The sequence below is a fragment of the Pan troglodytes genome, chromosome 23 (genome assembly GCF_028858775.2).
Source record: "Pan troglodytes isolate AG18354 chromosome 23, NHGRI_mPanTro3-v2.0_pri, whole genome shotgun sequence".
Taxonomy (NCBI): domain Eukaryota; kingdom Metazoa; phylum Chordata; class Mammalia; order Primates; family Hominidae; genus Pan; species Pan troglodytes.
Genome location: NC_086016.1, coordinates 25,962,621 through 25,978,216, shown reverse-complemented (window position 1 = coordinate 25,978,216; position 15,596 = coordinate 25,962,621). Strand labels below are relative to the sequence as shown.

The 15,596-nt window shown below is 49.1% G+C and overlaps 1 protein-coding gene across 2 annotated transcripts; it reads left to right on the top strand.

The window, feature by feature from the left end:
* Positions 1-3,259: 3,259 nt before the first annotated feature.
* On the top strand, positions 3,260-10,634 carry LOC748759 (glutathione S-transferase theta-4). 2 transcript variants are annotated; one of them, XM_063808358.1, is made up of 6 exons: positions 3,261-3,492; positions 4,889-4,976; positions 7,404-7,554; positions 8,584-8,664; positions 8,791-8,967; positions 10,317-10,634. In XM_063808358.1, the coding sequence occupies exons 1-6, from the start codon at positions 3,369-3,371 to the stop codon at positions 10,512-10,514; spliced, it is 819 nt and encodes a 272-aa protein (XP_063664428.1). In that variant the 5' UTR covers positions 3,261-3,368; the 3' UTR covers positions 10,515-10,634. The 2 variants fall into 2 exon arrangements, with proteins under 2 accessions (XP_016795291.1, XP_063664428.1); XM_016939802.3 differs by lacking the exon at positions 8,584-8,664 and having other exon boundaries at positions 3,260-3,492.
* The last annotated feature ends 4,962 nt before the right edge of the window (positions 10,635-15,596 follow it).

Below are 15,596 nucleotides of genomic sequence, written 5' to 3'. Positions count from 1 at the left end.
GTCCAAGGGTCATTAGAGGAAAATTCTGCATGGAACATGTGGAAAGCTACAGAAATGGAGACTCCCTATAGGCTCCCCCACACCACCCCTACATACTTTGACATTCAACAGACTGATAGGATATTTAGATAAGAGGGTGGGGACCTCATTCATTCAGTTTCAATGCAGCTTCAGCGCTGACATTGCATTTCCAGGTTTGGCATTCTGGGACATGGGTTTTACAAGTGCCTAGCTACAGAGAATTCTCAGCAAGAGTTAAGAGAGAAGATGAAGTTCTCTGCCCAGGAATGCCCAGAGAAAGTCCCTGAAGCCAACTCTGCCCTGTGCTCTGGCCCACTACAGCAGACTATGGACAGGAAACAGCTCAGAACTAGTGGAGAAGGGCTGAGCAACTCCTGGAGGTCCAGAATTCTGGGGAGGGCAGGTGAGAGGAGCAGCAATGGGGCTTGAGCTCTTCCTGGACCTGACACACTATCCACTTTTGCAAGACAGAATGACATCCCTTTTGAGCTGTGGACGGTGGAGTTGGCTTGGGGTGAGCCAGGTGGCTGGGCTGGGCCCCATGGAGTGGGTGCCAAGGACCAGGCCCTGCACTGAGCCTTCTCTCCTTTCTGCCCACCAAGGGAGCACCTGAAGCCTGAGTTCCTGAAGGTGAACCCCCTGGGGAAGGTGCCTGCCCTCAGAGATGGCGACTTCCTACTAGCAGAGAGGTAATGGTGACCTGGTGCCCACCCAGGGTCAGAGCCAGGATCTGCCTGGGTTCTGGGGCTCAGAGTTGTAGGGGGAGTCAGAGGCGAGAGGGGAGATCTTTCCTTGGCTTGGAGATCTTTCCAAATCACTGAGGCCCCTTCCTCATTTCAGCCTGTGTAGCTCCGATGCAGAGCCTGGACCCAGGGGCACCTTTGGGCTAAAGCTGGTGGCTGGAACCTGGCTAGAGTCTGAGCCAGGTGGAGTTGCCCAGGTGGGGAAAGGACACAGGTCACCCAGATAAACCTGGACAACCTGAAGCCAGCGGGCAAGGCCCAGGCTTGAGGCTGGCTCCTCCCCAAATGTCCCCAGCTCATCCATTCAGAGTCCTAGGAGCTGGGCAGACCCAGGGGAGACTCCACATTCAATCCCAGCTCACCACTTCCTCAATCCATGCCCTTGGGGAAATCACAGAACTTTGTGTGCCAGGTTTCTCCTCTGTAAAACGGAGTGGGAGGAATAATGTATCCACCTCCCAGGGCTTACCTGAGGATGGAAAATGGGCACCTAGTGTTCTGGGGCACTAGGAAGGGAACTTGGAGACCTTTTGGGCAGGGCCCACACGGCAGGCACTCTGAGTGGGGACCCTGATGCCAGGGAGTGGGGCCTGGGCACAGAGGGCAGGATGGTATGGTAACTGGGAGGGGAGGTGGAAACATGGGCCCAGGGAGGATCAGAGTTGGAAATGGAGAAACAGAGTGGTTTGGTCGTGGGGAGATACTGCCTGGAGGGAGTTGCAGTATAGGGAAGGTCCTCCCCTGAAGGTGAAGGTGGGGAGAAAACCTGGTCAAATCACCCTGAGTATGAGCAATGAAGCCACCTGGCCCTGACAGGCTGGAGAAAAGATCTCTGACATCCCCTGCCCACAGCATGGTCATCGTTTTATACCTGAGTCGAAAGTACCAGATACGGGGACACTGGTACCCACCTGAGCTGCAAGCCCGCACCTGCGTGGATGAGTACTTGGCGTGGAAGCATGTCACCATCCAGCTGCCTGCCACCAATGTCTACCTGTGCAAGGTGAGCTTCCTAGGCCCTGTCATGCAGGCTGGGGCAGGAGCCTGGACCCCCAGAGATGGAAGGTACCAGTTGGTACATATTACATATTAGCTTCACTTCCACTGTCCTCAGCAGACATAACTAATCTATCACAGTACTCCTTCCCCTAAGCCTGAATGAATCCTTAGAAACCTTCTGAACACAGAGCCCCAGAGGACATCACTAATGAATGGCAGCCGGGAAGGGATGGAGAGGAGGCCCAAGAGGCTTCCAAGAGTCTGGGTTAAGTTGCTCCTCTCCTCCCAGCCCAGTCTCTCCTGCCCCACTTCTCGGGGCAGCCTGCGGATGCTGCACAGCTGGAGCGGCTGTTGGGGAGGCTGATGCCAGCCCTGAAGCACCTGGATGGGGGGGTGCTGGTGGCCACCCTTCCTGGCAATGGAGCAGATCTCCCTGGAAGACTTGGTGCTGACGGAGGTGATGCAGGTGAAGCTTTCCTACCCACCTGCCCTCTGGGGGGACTCTGGGCATGGGGCTGAGCCCCAACCCCAGCTGCCCTGTCTTCCCAGCCCACTGCCGTTGGCTGCGACCTCTTCCAAGACTGGCCCCGGCTGGCAGTGTGGCAGGCCTGTGTGGCGGCTGCCCTTGGTACTGAGCTCTTGCTGGAGGCCCACAAGCTCATACTCCAGCCTCTGAACCACAGTGAGGCTCGGCAGGACCCCCAGCTGGCCCAGAAGCAGGTGCAGTGGGTGCAGCCCACTCCACTGCACCCTGCTGTCTGCAATAAACACACTGCATGCTCTTCGCTTGTCTCCAGGCTTACTCTGTCACCAGAAGTGGGGTCAGTCCCATTTCTCAGCCTAGACCTATTAGATCACAGCATAGAGTGAGTGGCACTCAGTCCTCTACGTGGGGCTCTAGTTACCTTCCTTGGCCACCAGGTACACAGTCTGGCCACTGCAGCCCCAACCAAGGCCAGGAAGTTTCTAGGCTCCTCTGTGTGGCACACACCGGCTGAGTGCCCCCTGACTTCCTGGTGGTGGTGTCCCCATTGCTCCCAAAGCTCACAGTTTCCTGTGTCTCTTTCTCCCAATTCCTTTCTAGTCATAGTTCAGGCTCGATTCACCTGTGTCTCTTTCTCCCAATTCCTTTCCAGTCATAGTTCAGGCTCGATTTACCTGTGGATACTCCCAGCCTCTACTTCTAGTATCCTCCAGGGATAATTCTCATTGCCTCCTCTTCATTCTGGACCCTGCAAAGCCCCTTTCGTCAGGTTCTGCAATGAAAATCCAGCCGTGGGAATTCCCAGGCACAATCCCTTCTCAGACAGATGTCTGTGAGGTGGCACCACGGGGCACAGGCACACGTGGAAGGGGGAGAGTAGGGTCACGGCTGCCACACCTTTGCCACGGGCCTCTCCCCAGCCTACTCCTGGGCCTCCTTAGAATCCTTGCTGCTGTGAGAATTGCAGGCTTCCTGGCCTTATGACAACACAAAGAGAAACAAGAGGTTTCCCTGGAGAACACAGGATCCTGGGCCCAGATCGGAGAGGGCACAGGGCCAGGGACTCTGGCCAGACATAGGCCCAGGTCTGTGGCTGGCCAACTGCGGCTGTGGGGCCTGGCATGTGTCTCAACATGGCCCTGGAGCTCTACATGGACCTGCTGTCAGCACCCTGCCGTGCCGTCTACATCTTCTCGAAGAAGCATGACATCCAGTTCAACTTTCAGTTTGTGGATCTGCTGAAAGGTCAGCTCCCATGCTGCCTGGCAGGCCTGGTCCTGGGGGGAGGCAGGACACACAGATTGGGGCTTTTCTTTTTTTCTTGTTTTTTGATGGAGTCTCACTCTGTTGCCCAGCATGGAGTACGGTGGTGCTATCTCGGCTCACTGCAACCTCTGCTGGGTTCAAGTGTGTCTCCTGCCTCAGCCTCCCGAGTAGCTGGGATTAGAGGTGCACGCCACCACGCCCAGCTAATTTTTTGTATTTTTAACAGGGGTTTCACCATGTTGGCCAGGCTGGTCTCAAACTCCTAACCTCAAGTGATCTGCCCACCTCAGCCTCCAGAGTGCTGGGATTACAGGCGTGAGCCACCGCGCACAGCCTGATAGGGGCGTTTCTGAGGAGCAGAGACAGAGACAAGGGAATCACCCCAGAGGTCCACAGGGAAGGAAAAGATGCCACGCGGCTTGTAGGCTGCATCCTTGTCCAGCCTACCTTAGTCAGTGCTCACTAATGACAGTCCCCACGCCACAGATGAACAGGCTTTTCGAGGAGAAGGGGGAAGGAACAGTAGCTGGGACTCCCTGGGCTCCCACCAGGCACCCTGGCCTCCTTGTGGGATTCTAGGACCTTGTGAACTCAGCACCTGCCCACCAGGTTGGCAAAGGGGGCAGAAGTGCACAGTCCGTCTACACCCATCCTCCCCAGTGTTCAGAAAGGCTCAGGGCTCCACTAACCCTGAGTGAGGGTCAGAGGGGTGGGCTCCAACTCCATCCCCAGCACAGAGGGATTCCAAAAGCTCAGCCTGCAAAAGCAGAAGCCTCTAGAACACAGAGGAAGAGACAGGGAAGCTGTGGAAATGAACGGGCTGCGAGTGGAGCCCCCAGAAATGTTTCCAACTGGAGGCGGCTGGTCCAGGAAGAGTTTCAGTTCCTGCCCCTACCTCAGGTTCCCTGTTCAGATGACCCTGATTGTGTCCGAGAAGCTTCCCTTTGGATGTCCAGCTGTGTGCTGGGCCTGGCTTCCTTAAAGTAGGGACAGAGTGAGAGCGATGGGATTGTGGATGGGACCCAGGCCCTCAGGGCTTAAGGTGATTCAAAGGCTGTGTTTTCAGATCCAGCTTTGGGGGTGGGCACTGGAGGCCTCCAGCTTCTGGGTAAAAGGGTCGTCCTGGTCCTGGGACACAGGTAGGAGGCACGGGAGTCACCAAACCTAGGGTGGAGCAGGCTGGGAGCCAGCAGTTCTGATCCCAGTCCGGTTCTGCAACTGCCTTGCCCTGTGACCTGGGGTGAGCCGCCATGTCCCTCTAGGCCTCAGCTCCCTCTTCTTGAGAAAATGGAGAGGGAGGCGTTTGGGTCTCTGGGAGTCTCAGTTCTCTCTCCCCTGGAGTCCCACAGCCTCAGACCTTCCCTGCCCCTCCCAGGTCACCACCACAGCAAAGGATACATTGACATCAACCCCCTCAGGAAGCTGCCCAGCCTCAAAGATGGGAAATTTATCTTAAGTGAAAGGTAAGTCTTCCCTGGGGCCCTTGCACCATCTGTCTCTGCTTCTCCTGGGAGGTTCAGTGCGAGCATTTGTCTGTTTTACCATGGAAAATCTCACACGTGCACTAAAGGAGAGTGAATACTAACTAATGAGGGACACGAGGAACCCCACAAACCCATCGCCCAGCTCTGACTCTTGCCAACTTGGGGTCCATTTTACATCATTTCTATTCCCCTGCCTCCCAGACACCCCATCATTCCATTCATAAATGTTTAGAAGCCAGCTCACGCCTGTAATTCTAGCACTTTGAGAGGCTGAAGTGAGGGGATGGCCTGAGCTCACGTGTTCAAGACCAGCCTAGCCTAGACAACATGGCAAAACCCCATCTCTACAAAAAATACAAAAATTAGCCAGCATGGTGGTCTGCACCTGTAGTCCCAGCTACTCGGGAGGCTGAGGCGGAAAGACTGCTTGAGCCAGGAGGCAGAGGATGCAGTGAGCCAAGACTGCGTCATTGCACTTCAGCGTGGGCAACAGAGTGAGATCCCATCTCAAAAATAAAAATAAATAAGTAAATAAATCAATAAATGTTTAGGAACATACTTTTCAGAGATAAGAGTTCTTAAAAAAATTTTAAAAAGCAACAGGCTGGGTGTGGTGGCTCATGCCTATAATCCCAGCACTTCCAGAGGCTGACACGGGAGGATCGCTTGAGGCCAGGAGTTCAGAACTGCAGTGAACTCTGATTGCGCCACTGCACTCCAGCCTGGGCTAGGATAGAGCGTAGCATCACTACGATACCATTAAGATACCTCATAAAATTAACAATAATTCCTGGATTTCATCTAATATGTGGCTCCTGTTCAAAACTCTATGATTATCTCCTAAACATTTTCTTGGCAGTTTGTTTGGATCAGGATCCAAAGAAGTTTTTTTTTTTTTTTCTGAAACGGAGTCTCACTCTGTTGCCCAGGCTGGAGTGCAGTGGCGCTATCTCGGCTCACTGCAAGCTCCGCCTCCCGGGTTCACGCCATTCTCCTGCCTCAGCCTCCCGAGTAGCTGGGACTACAGGTGCCCGCCACCATGCCTGGCTAATTTTTTTGTATTTTTAGTAGAGACGGGGTTTCACTGTGTTAACCAGGATGGTCTCGATCTCCTGACCCCATGATCCCCCCGCCTTGGCCTCCCAGAGTGCTGGGATTACAGGCGTGAGCCACCGTGCCCAGCCAAGAAGTTCTGAGTCTTGCAGCCAGTTGCTGTCTCTCCTGCCACATTTTAACCGATAGCTCTCTCCATGCCCTGACCTTTTTACCTTGGCATGGTTGCTGTTGGTGATGATAAAGAAGCCCTTGTTCTGCGGAGGTTCCCACACCAGCCATCAATCAGCAAGGCCTAGGACATCCCCTCCGAAGCATGTCTCCCCTCCGTGCCCTTCCCTCTGTCCCCATGGCCTCCAACATTCCCAGACACCACAACCTTCCTGATAGTTGCTGGCCCCCCCATTGTCCATTCTGCCCCCTCGGGCTCACCCTCCATCCAGCACCAGAGAGATGGATCCTTTCATGCCCTGGCTTATATAATGCCTGATCTTAAGGATTAAGTCCATAACCTTCCTGCACCTCCAGAGGCTACCCTCCGTGGCCTCCACAGTGTCTGTGGCTGCCTCATCACTCCCCAATCACCCCCACCCTTCTTCCAGTTGCACCCCCCTACTCTCTTTTCTTCAGATTTACCTTGCTCCCTTTACCCTTGTATTTCAGCATGTGTTTTTCTTTATTGGTTTTTTGAGACAGAGTCTTGCTCTGTGGCCCAGTCTGGAGTACAGTGGCACAATCTTGGCTCACGCAACCTCTGCCTCCCAGGTTCAAGTGACTCCCGTGCCTCAGCTTCCCAAGTAGCTGGGATTACAGGTGTGTGCCACCACAACTAGCTAATTTTTGTATTTTCATTTTAGTAGAGACAGGGTTTCACCATGTTGGCCAGGCTGGTCTCCAACTCCTGGCCTCAAGGGATCTGCCCCCATTGGCCTCCCAAAGTGCCGGGATTACAGGTGTGAGCCATCGTGCCCCCCCGTTTTTGTTTTTGAAAAAGGATCTTGCTCTTTCACCCAAGCTGGAGTGCAGTGGTGTGATCTTGGCTCACAGTAGCCCCAAATTCCTGGGCTCAAGTGATCCTTCCACCTCAGCATCCCAATTCAACACGTGTTGTTCCCCCTGCTGGCCTACTCTTTGTTATACCACCAGCCCCCAACTCCTACTCACCCTGCAGGGCTCCTTCCCAGCCCTTACTGACTGTCAGACAGACAGCTCTGGTGAAGGTCTTTCTCGGAGCTGTTTGGGCTCCTCTTTGCTCTGGAAGCCCCAGCAGTTGGGCCCAGGCCACACCGGGGTGGTTGATGTAGTGGCACTCAGGAAGGCAAGGGCAGTGCCCCTGACCAGCCCCTTCTGCAGCGTGGCCATCCTTTACTACCTGTGCCGCAAGTACAGCGCACCATCACACTGGTACCCGCCAGACCTGCACGTACGTGCCCGTGTGGATGAGTTCATGGCTTGGCAACACACGGCCTTTCAGCTGCCCATGAAGAAGATAGTCTGGCTCAAGGTGAGCAGGGCCACTTCTGGGGCTTGGGGACACGGGCACAAGGGAGTCAGGAAGGCTGGAGGCCAGTTCTGGCCCTGCTGACTGCCGGTGAACTCAAGTAAGTCTCCCTCCCTCTCTGGGCCTCATTTCCTCAGCTCCTTCTCCTACCTGCCTTACAGAGCTGTCAGGAGTGTGGACTGAAACAATGGGCATGAAAGAGTCTTATTAGGGCGAGGGGAAGGGCATACAGGAGGGGCTGATATGACTCACCCAGGACAGCATTCGAGGCATTTCATTCTGAACTAGAGAATCTCAGCGTCAAAAGGCCCACAGAAGGCCAGGAGCAGTGCTCACGCTTGTAATCCCAATACTTTGGGAGGCCAAGGCAGGTGGATCACTTGAGGTCAGGAGTTCAAGACCTACCTGTCCAACATGTGAAACACTGTCTGTACTAAAAATACAAAAAAAAATTAGCTGGTGTGGTGGTGGGCACCTGTAATCCCAGCTACTCAGGAGGCTGAGGCAGGAGAATCGCTTAAACCAGGGAAGTGGAAGTTGCAGTGAGCCGAGATCATGCCACTGCACTCCAGCCTGGGTGACAAAGTGAGATTCCATCTCAAAAAAAAAAAAAAATGGCTCATAGAAAATTTGAAGATGGGCAGGCACAGTGGCTCATGCCTGTAATCCCAGCACTTTGGGAGGCCGAGGTGGGCGGATCACAAGGTCAGGACTTCAATAACAGCCTGGCCAACAGGGTGAAACCCCATCTCTACTAAAAATGTAAAAGTTACCCAGGCATGCTGGCATGTGCCTGTAATCCACGCTACTCCAAAGGCTGAGGCAGGAGAATTTCTTGAACCTAGCAGGCGGAGGTTGCAGTGAGGTAAGATCCCGCCACTGCACTCCAGCATGGGCAACAGAGTGAGACTCCGTCTCAAAAAAAAAAAAAAAAAAAGAAGAAAAAAGAAAATTGGAAGATGACAAATAACCAGTACACGTGTCTCTACTTCGAATTCCATGCCTGTGACCGGCATCACTAATCAATCACAGGACTTATGCCTGCTGAGCTCCCCAAATCCTTGTGAACACATGGTTCCCGGCACCTTCCACCAATCAGAACTGCTAAAAGAGGTGAAACTGCTTTATATCCTGGGAAGTGTTCAATATCTATCCAGCAGACGAGAGTACAGAGACCTGGCAGGGCAAGTGGCCCTGGAGTGCAGCCTCCTCTTCCCTCCTCTTCCCAACCCTGGCCAGTTGCTGATCCCAAAGATAACAGGGGAGGAAGTTTCAGCTGAGAAGATGGAGCATGCAGTGGAAGAGGTGAAGAAGAGTCTGCAGCTCTTCGAGGAGAAGTTTCTGCAGGATAAGATGTTCATCACCGGGAACCAAATCTCACTGGCTGACTTGGTGGCCGTGGTGGAGATGATGCAGGTGTGGGGTGGGTTGGAGGAGGGTTAGACCCTGGGCAGAGGTAGGACTCCTCTGTGACCAATGGGGCCGTCACTTGAGGATAGGCTGGTGAGGTGGGAAAGGCAGGCAGAGCTGCCATGGGGGCTGCGGGAACCAGGTCTGGGGGCCTGGACTCAATCGGGGCAACAGGAAGCACAGAATGTTATGAATCAGGAAGGATCACAGTTCTCCACACTTGACAAAGATTCTTCGGTGTGGGAGGACCCGGAGGGTGAGCCTGGGATACAGAGGAACACTGCATTTCCTGCTCAATCCACCAGCATCCCAGATACCTCCTCCTCTTGCTGGACTCTCCAGGAAATGTTCACTGGCTTCCTGGGTGTCCTTCTGGCCCTGCCTCTTTCCCAGAGCTCCAGACAGACAGCTCTGGAGGACAGCTCTCGTGGCTGGGTCTGAGGGGCATCCACTGTGCATTTGGAGGCACACCTGAGTGTGGGGCATTTCTGTGGCCTCTACATGCAGGGGAGGGTGACCAGTTCTGCTTGTCAAGACACTGGCCAGGGTCTCAACTGGCCATCCTGCACACCAGCTAGGGCACTGCACACTGACCAAAGAGACTAATTTGCATATCAGCCAGAGATATGCCAGGAGGAGGCACCTGGGATCCTGGTGGATTGACCAGGAAATACAGTGTTCTTTTCCCTATCGCAGAGATCTCTGGCTGATATGAAAATTAGTCTCTTTGGTCTGTTTGCAGGGCAGACCAGCACCAGGAAAAATCATTCTGGCCTGCCCCAAGGGTTCAGCCATATACTTCGTCCCCACCCCTTACATTTCACCATCGACCCACCCCTTCTTTGGCTTCCCAAAGATCTTTGGTGCAAACGCAACTACAGGGTAGACTGTCTTAGTGAGCCAGCCAAACTGCAGGGTAGACTGCCTGCCAGGTCTCCCATCTTAGCCCCTGAGCTTGATCACAGTGGGAGTCTAAACATGGAGGAAAAAACCTGAGTTCTCTCCCTCATCCGCATATACACACCTGGGATAAGGGGTTTCCCTGGAAGAAGGCAGGATTCATGCGAGGTCGCAGGCTGGAGAAGTGGGAGCTGCCTGGGCCAGGAACCCTCTCAGTGTGGTTCAGAAGGCTTGGAGCAAGAAGACCAGTGACTAAGGACTCTGAGGGATTCTGGATCCTCCATCCCCACCTACATCTATTACATAGTCTGTGACCCCTTGCTCAGGCCTTGGGGGTCAGCAGCCTAATTCTTTGCATAGGTAGATGTTAGGGATGTGGGCCAGCGGCTGTGGGAGAGGACCCAGGTGGGGCTGGTCCCCAGGCTGACCACATCTTCGTCTTTGTCTATCCACAGCCCATGGCAGCCAACTATAATGTCTTCCTCAACAGCTCCAAGCTAGCTGAGTGGCGTATGCGGGTGGAGCTGAATATCGGCTGTGGCCTCTTTAGGGAGGCCCATGATCGACTAATGCAGTTGGCCGACTGGGACTTTTCAACATTGGATCCAATGGTCACGAAGAAAATCTGTGAGTTTCGGGAGAAGTACTTGTGACCCTAATCGCAGCCCATCCTGCAGGGCCTGGCTGGCTCAATGATCTGAGCCACCTTCCTTAAAGGAAATGCTAAAAAAACAACTGTTCTTTGCCTAATAAAGAACTGGAACAACATCACAGCTGCTGAGCAACAGACAGTTGGCGTATGCATAGGGTCTGATGTGGAAGTGGGTGGTGGTTACAGATCCTTCCAGTTTCCAAAAAGAATTTTAAAAGTAAAGGGTTAAATATGATTACGTTGTCAGTAATAATAGTTGGTGGCTTCAATACCTGACTTTTTTTTTTTTTTTTTTTTTTTTTGAGATGGAGTCTCACTCTGTCACTCAGGCTGGAGTGCAGTGGTGCGATCTCAGCTCACTACAACATCCACCTCCCAGGTTCAAGCAATCCTCCTGCCTCAGCCTCCTGAGTAGCTGGGATTACAGGCACATGCCGCCATGCCCAGCTAATTTTTTTCTGTATTTTAGTAGAGACAGGGTTTCATTGTATTGCCCAGGCTGGTCTCGAACTCCTGAGCTCAGGCAAATCGCCCGCCTCAGCCTCCCAAAGTGCTGAGCCACCCTGAATCCCCAAAGGGATTCGGGGCGTGAGCCACCACACCTGGCCCCCGCTTTCAGTAATAGAAAAACTGCAGAAGACCATCAAGGAAATAGAGGACTTGAAAAGCACTGTAAACCAATTGCACACACTAGACATGAACAGAACGTTCCACCCGACAGGGGCAGAATAAGCATTCTTCTAAAGAGCACATGGAATATTCTCCAGTATAGAGCATATATTTGGTCCTAAGTCTCAAATTTAAGATGATTGAAATCATACAAAGGGTGTTCTCTGGACACAGTGGAATAAAGTTTAAAATCAAGAACAAAAGGAAAACTAGAAAACTCACAAGCACATAGAAATTAAACGGCACACTCTTAAACAACCAATGGGTCAAAGACAAAATCACAAGGGAAATTAAAAAGTATCTTGAACGAATAAAAATGAAAACACAACATGCCCAAATTTATAGGATGCAGCAGAAGCAGTGCTAAGAGCAAAATTTATAGCTGTAAACACCTAAGTTAAAGAAGAACAATCTTCAATCAATAACCTAACTTTACACCTTAAGGAACTAGAAAAATAAGAGCAAAATAAACCCAACACCAAAAGAAGACAGGAAATAATAAAGATTAGAATGGAGATAAATGAAATGGAAAACAGAAAAACAATAGAGAAGATCAATGAAACCAAAAATTGGATCTTTAAAAAGATCAACAAAACTTGGCAAACCTTTAGTTAGAATAGCCAAGTGAAAAAATAAGACTCAAATTATTCACCAAGAAAGTGGAGGATGGGTGCAATGGCTCACACCTGTAATCCCAGCACTTTGGGAGGCCAAGGCAGGAGGATCACTTGAGGCCAAGAGATTGAGACCAGCCTGGGCAACATAGTGAGACTTGTTTCTACAAAAAGAGTTATTTATTTTTTTTAATTAGCTAGGAGGCAAGGCCCAGTGGTTCATGCCTGTAATCCCAGCACTTTGGGAGGCTGAGACGGGCGGATCACCTGATATCAGGAGTTTCAGACCAGCCTGGCCAACATGGTGAAACACCATCTCTAGTAAAAATAAAAAACTAGCTGGGCATGGTGGCGGGCGCCTGTAATCCCAGCTACTCGGGAGGCTGAGGCAGGAGAATCGCTTGAACCCAAGAAGCAGAGTTGCAGTGAGCCAAGATCACACTGCTGCACTCCACCCTGGGTGACAAGAGCAAAATTTCGTCTCAAAAAAAAAAAAAGAAAGAAAAAATTAGCTGAGTGTGTTGGTGCGCGCCTGTAGTCCTAGCTAATTGGGTGGCTAAGGTGGGAGGATCACTTTAGCCCAGGAATTCAAGGTTACATTGAGCTGTGATTGCACCACTGCACTCCAGTCTGGGTAACATAGGAAAACCTTATATCAAAAAAAAAAACAAAAACAAAAAAAACAAAAACCAAAAAACCAGACACCAGAAAGAAAGAAAATGGACACATCACTACTGGTATTAGAGAAGTACAAAGGTTTATAAAGAAATACTATGAATAATTGTATGTGAACAAATGAGATAACCTCGATGAAATGAGAAAATTTTAGAAACATACAATCTACCAAAACGGACTTAAGAAGGAAGATAAAATTTGAATAGACCTGTAAAAGTAAAGATATTAAAATATTAATTTTTTTAAAATCCTACCAAAAAGCCGGGCGTGGTGGCTCATGCCTGTAATCCCAGCACTTTGGGAGGCTGAGGTGGGCGGATCACGAGGTCAGGAGATCAAGACCATCCTGGCTAATGCAGTGAAACCCCATCTCTACTAAAAATACAAAAAAATTAGATGGGGCGTGGTGGTGGGCACCTGTAGTCCCAGCTACTCGGGAGGCTGAGGCAGGAGAATGGTGTGAACCAGGAAGGCGGAGCTTGCAGTGAGCCGAGATCGCACCACTGCACTCCAGCCTGGGTGACAGAGCGAGACTCCATCTCAAAAAATAAATCAATAAATCAATAAATGAAATCCCTACAAAGAAAAGTCCAGGACCAGATAGCTTCACTGGTGAATTCAACCAAAAGCTTGAAGAATTAACACCAACCCTTCACAAACTCTTCCAAAAAATAGAACAGGAAGAAATATTTTTCAACTCATTCTATGAGGCCAGCATTACCCTGATACCAAAGACAGAAAAACACATTATAAGAAAATAAAGTTACAAAGCAATATCCTTATAAATATAGATGTAAAAATCCTCAGCAAAATATTAACAAATCAAATTCAGCAGCATATTAAGAGGATTATACACATTGACCAGGTAGGATTTATCCCAGGAGTACAAATGTGATTCAATGTACAAAAACCAATCCATATAGCACTTCATATTAAAAGAAAGTCACATGATCATCCTAATGCAGAGAAGGCATTTGACAAAATCTAACATCCTTTTATGATAAAATTACTCAACAGATGAAGACTAGAAAGGAACTTCCTCAGCCTGACAAAGAGCATCTATGAAAAACCTATAAACACCATACTTCATTCCTTGTGAAAGATCGAGTGTTTCCCCTCAAGATCAAGAGCAAGACAAGAATGTTCATTCATACTACTTCTATTTATTAGGGCAATTAGGCAAGAAAAAGGAACAAGGTGGAATCCAGATCGGAAAGAAAGAAGTAAAACTATCTTTAGTCACAGATGACATTATAGGAACTCCTAAGGAACTCACTTAAAAACCATTAGAGCTCATAAGCAAGTTCAGCAAGGTTGCAGGATACAAGATTAATACACAAAAATCAATAGTATACATTTGCAGTAAAGGATCAAAAACAAAATTAAAACAACACTTTCATTTACAATAGCATCAAAAAGAAAAAAATACTTAGAATAACTTTAACCAAAGAAAAGCAACACTTAAACACAGCAAACTACAATGTGCTGTTGAAAGAAATTAAAGACGCACCACCAAGCAATCTGACCTGAGAAAGCATGCAGGTTCAACAGAATGAGTCGTGCTCTTCAGCAAGCACCCATCTTGTGTTCAAGCTGGGTCTGTGAGGCAAGTCTGGCAACACAGAGATGGACACACAACCAAATCTGGAATGCAGATAAGGCCAAGGGAAGGTGGATCAATCATTGGAAACATTCAACAATCCATGGAAGAAATGTTAAAAATAGAATCTCAGGGTCTAATGAAGTCGGAATATCTCTCTTCTAGGTATTTCTGTTGAAAACTGTTGAATAATTGGATAAAGTAAAAGATAAGTATCGGGGATTATTAGGTAGCAATGAATGTGTAATAAATGTAAAAAGAGGGGCAAGTGCATACAAGGAAGTGTATGCTACTGGGTTTCTGTTGAATTGTGCATGGAAGACCATCAGCAGTTCAAGTCAAAAAGCTTGTCTTGAGGGACTGTGCCAGGCTCTGCAGCTACAAACATCATGGAGGAAGGTGTCTGCCCATTAGAAGCCCAGAGCCCAGACGGACGGACTAGAGCAAATCCTCTCCCTCATGGAGCTAGACGGGAAAACAAAACTATCTGATAACTAACATGCAATTTTACATCTCTTACCTTGTTTAATCCTCACAACCACCCTGATGAGTAGTAGTATTATCCCCATTTCGTAGATGAAGAAACAAGTTCTTCAAGGGGAAGGGATCCTCGGAGTAGCATATGAATGAGAGGCAGAACCAGAGTCAGGACCTATATCTTGTCTTCTCCTTCCTAAAACTAGAAAAGTACCCACAACCAGGCAGTGTTTTTGGTGCAGAGGAAGCAGTAGTGAACAAAGTACGCAAAAGTCTCTACCTTTAGTGCTCACATTATTGTGGAGGAAGACAACAAACAATAATCCCAGTAGAGAAATTAGAATGTTTTGCTAAAAAGTCCTTAGGTGGGGTGTCATGATGTTGGTATCTTATGTTCAAAAAACAGTAAGTTGAAACTGGGGTTGCATATATTAGTGCTGTTGTACTAGTCCTTTCATTTTCTGGATTTTAAATGTTTTCATAATTTAAAAGTTGGAGGAAAACTTAAAGAAGACCTTAATGAATGGAAAGACATCCCATGTTCATGATTGGAAGGTGTAGTAATGTTAAGATGTCAAATTCAACACAGTCTGCATTAAAATTCCACTTGGCTTGTTTGCACAAACTGACAAATTGGCCCTAAAATTCATTTGGAAATTAAAGTGACTCAGAATCTCCAAAATAATTTTGAAAAAGAAAAAGTTGTAGGACTCATGCTTCCCAATTTCAAAACTTAGTACAAAGATACTATAATCAAGACATTGCCAATCAAACCACAATGAGATATCACTTCACACACTGTATGAGGGGTATAACAGAAAAGACAGATTAAAAGTATTGTTGAGGATGTGTGAAGAAATTGAAACCCTTGTGTGCTGCTGCTGAGAATGTAAAATGTATAACCACTTTGGAAAACAGCTTGCAATTCCTCCAAAAGTTAAACATATATACACATATATATAAAATATATTATTATGTATATATAACATATTATATATATATGGGTTAGTTTTGTTGTGTTTTCGTTTTTGTTTTGTTTTGTTTTGTT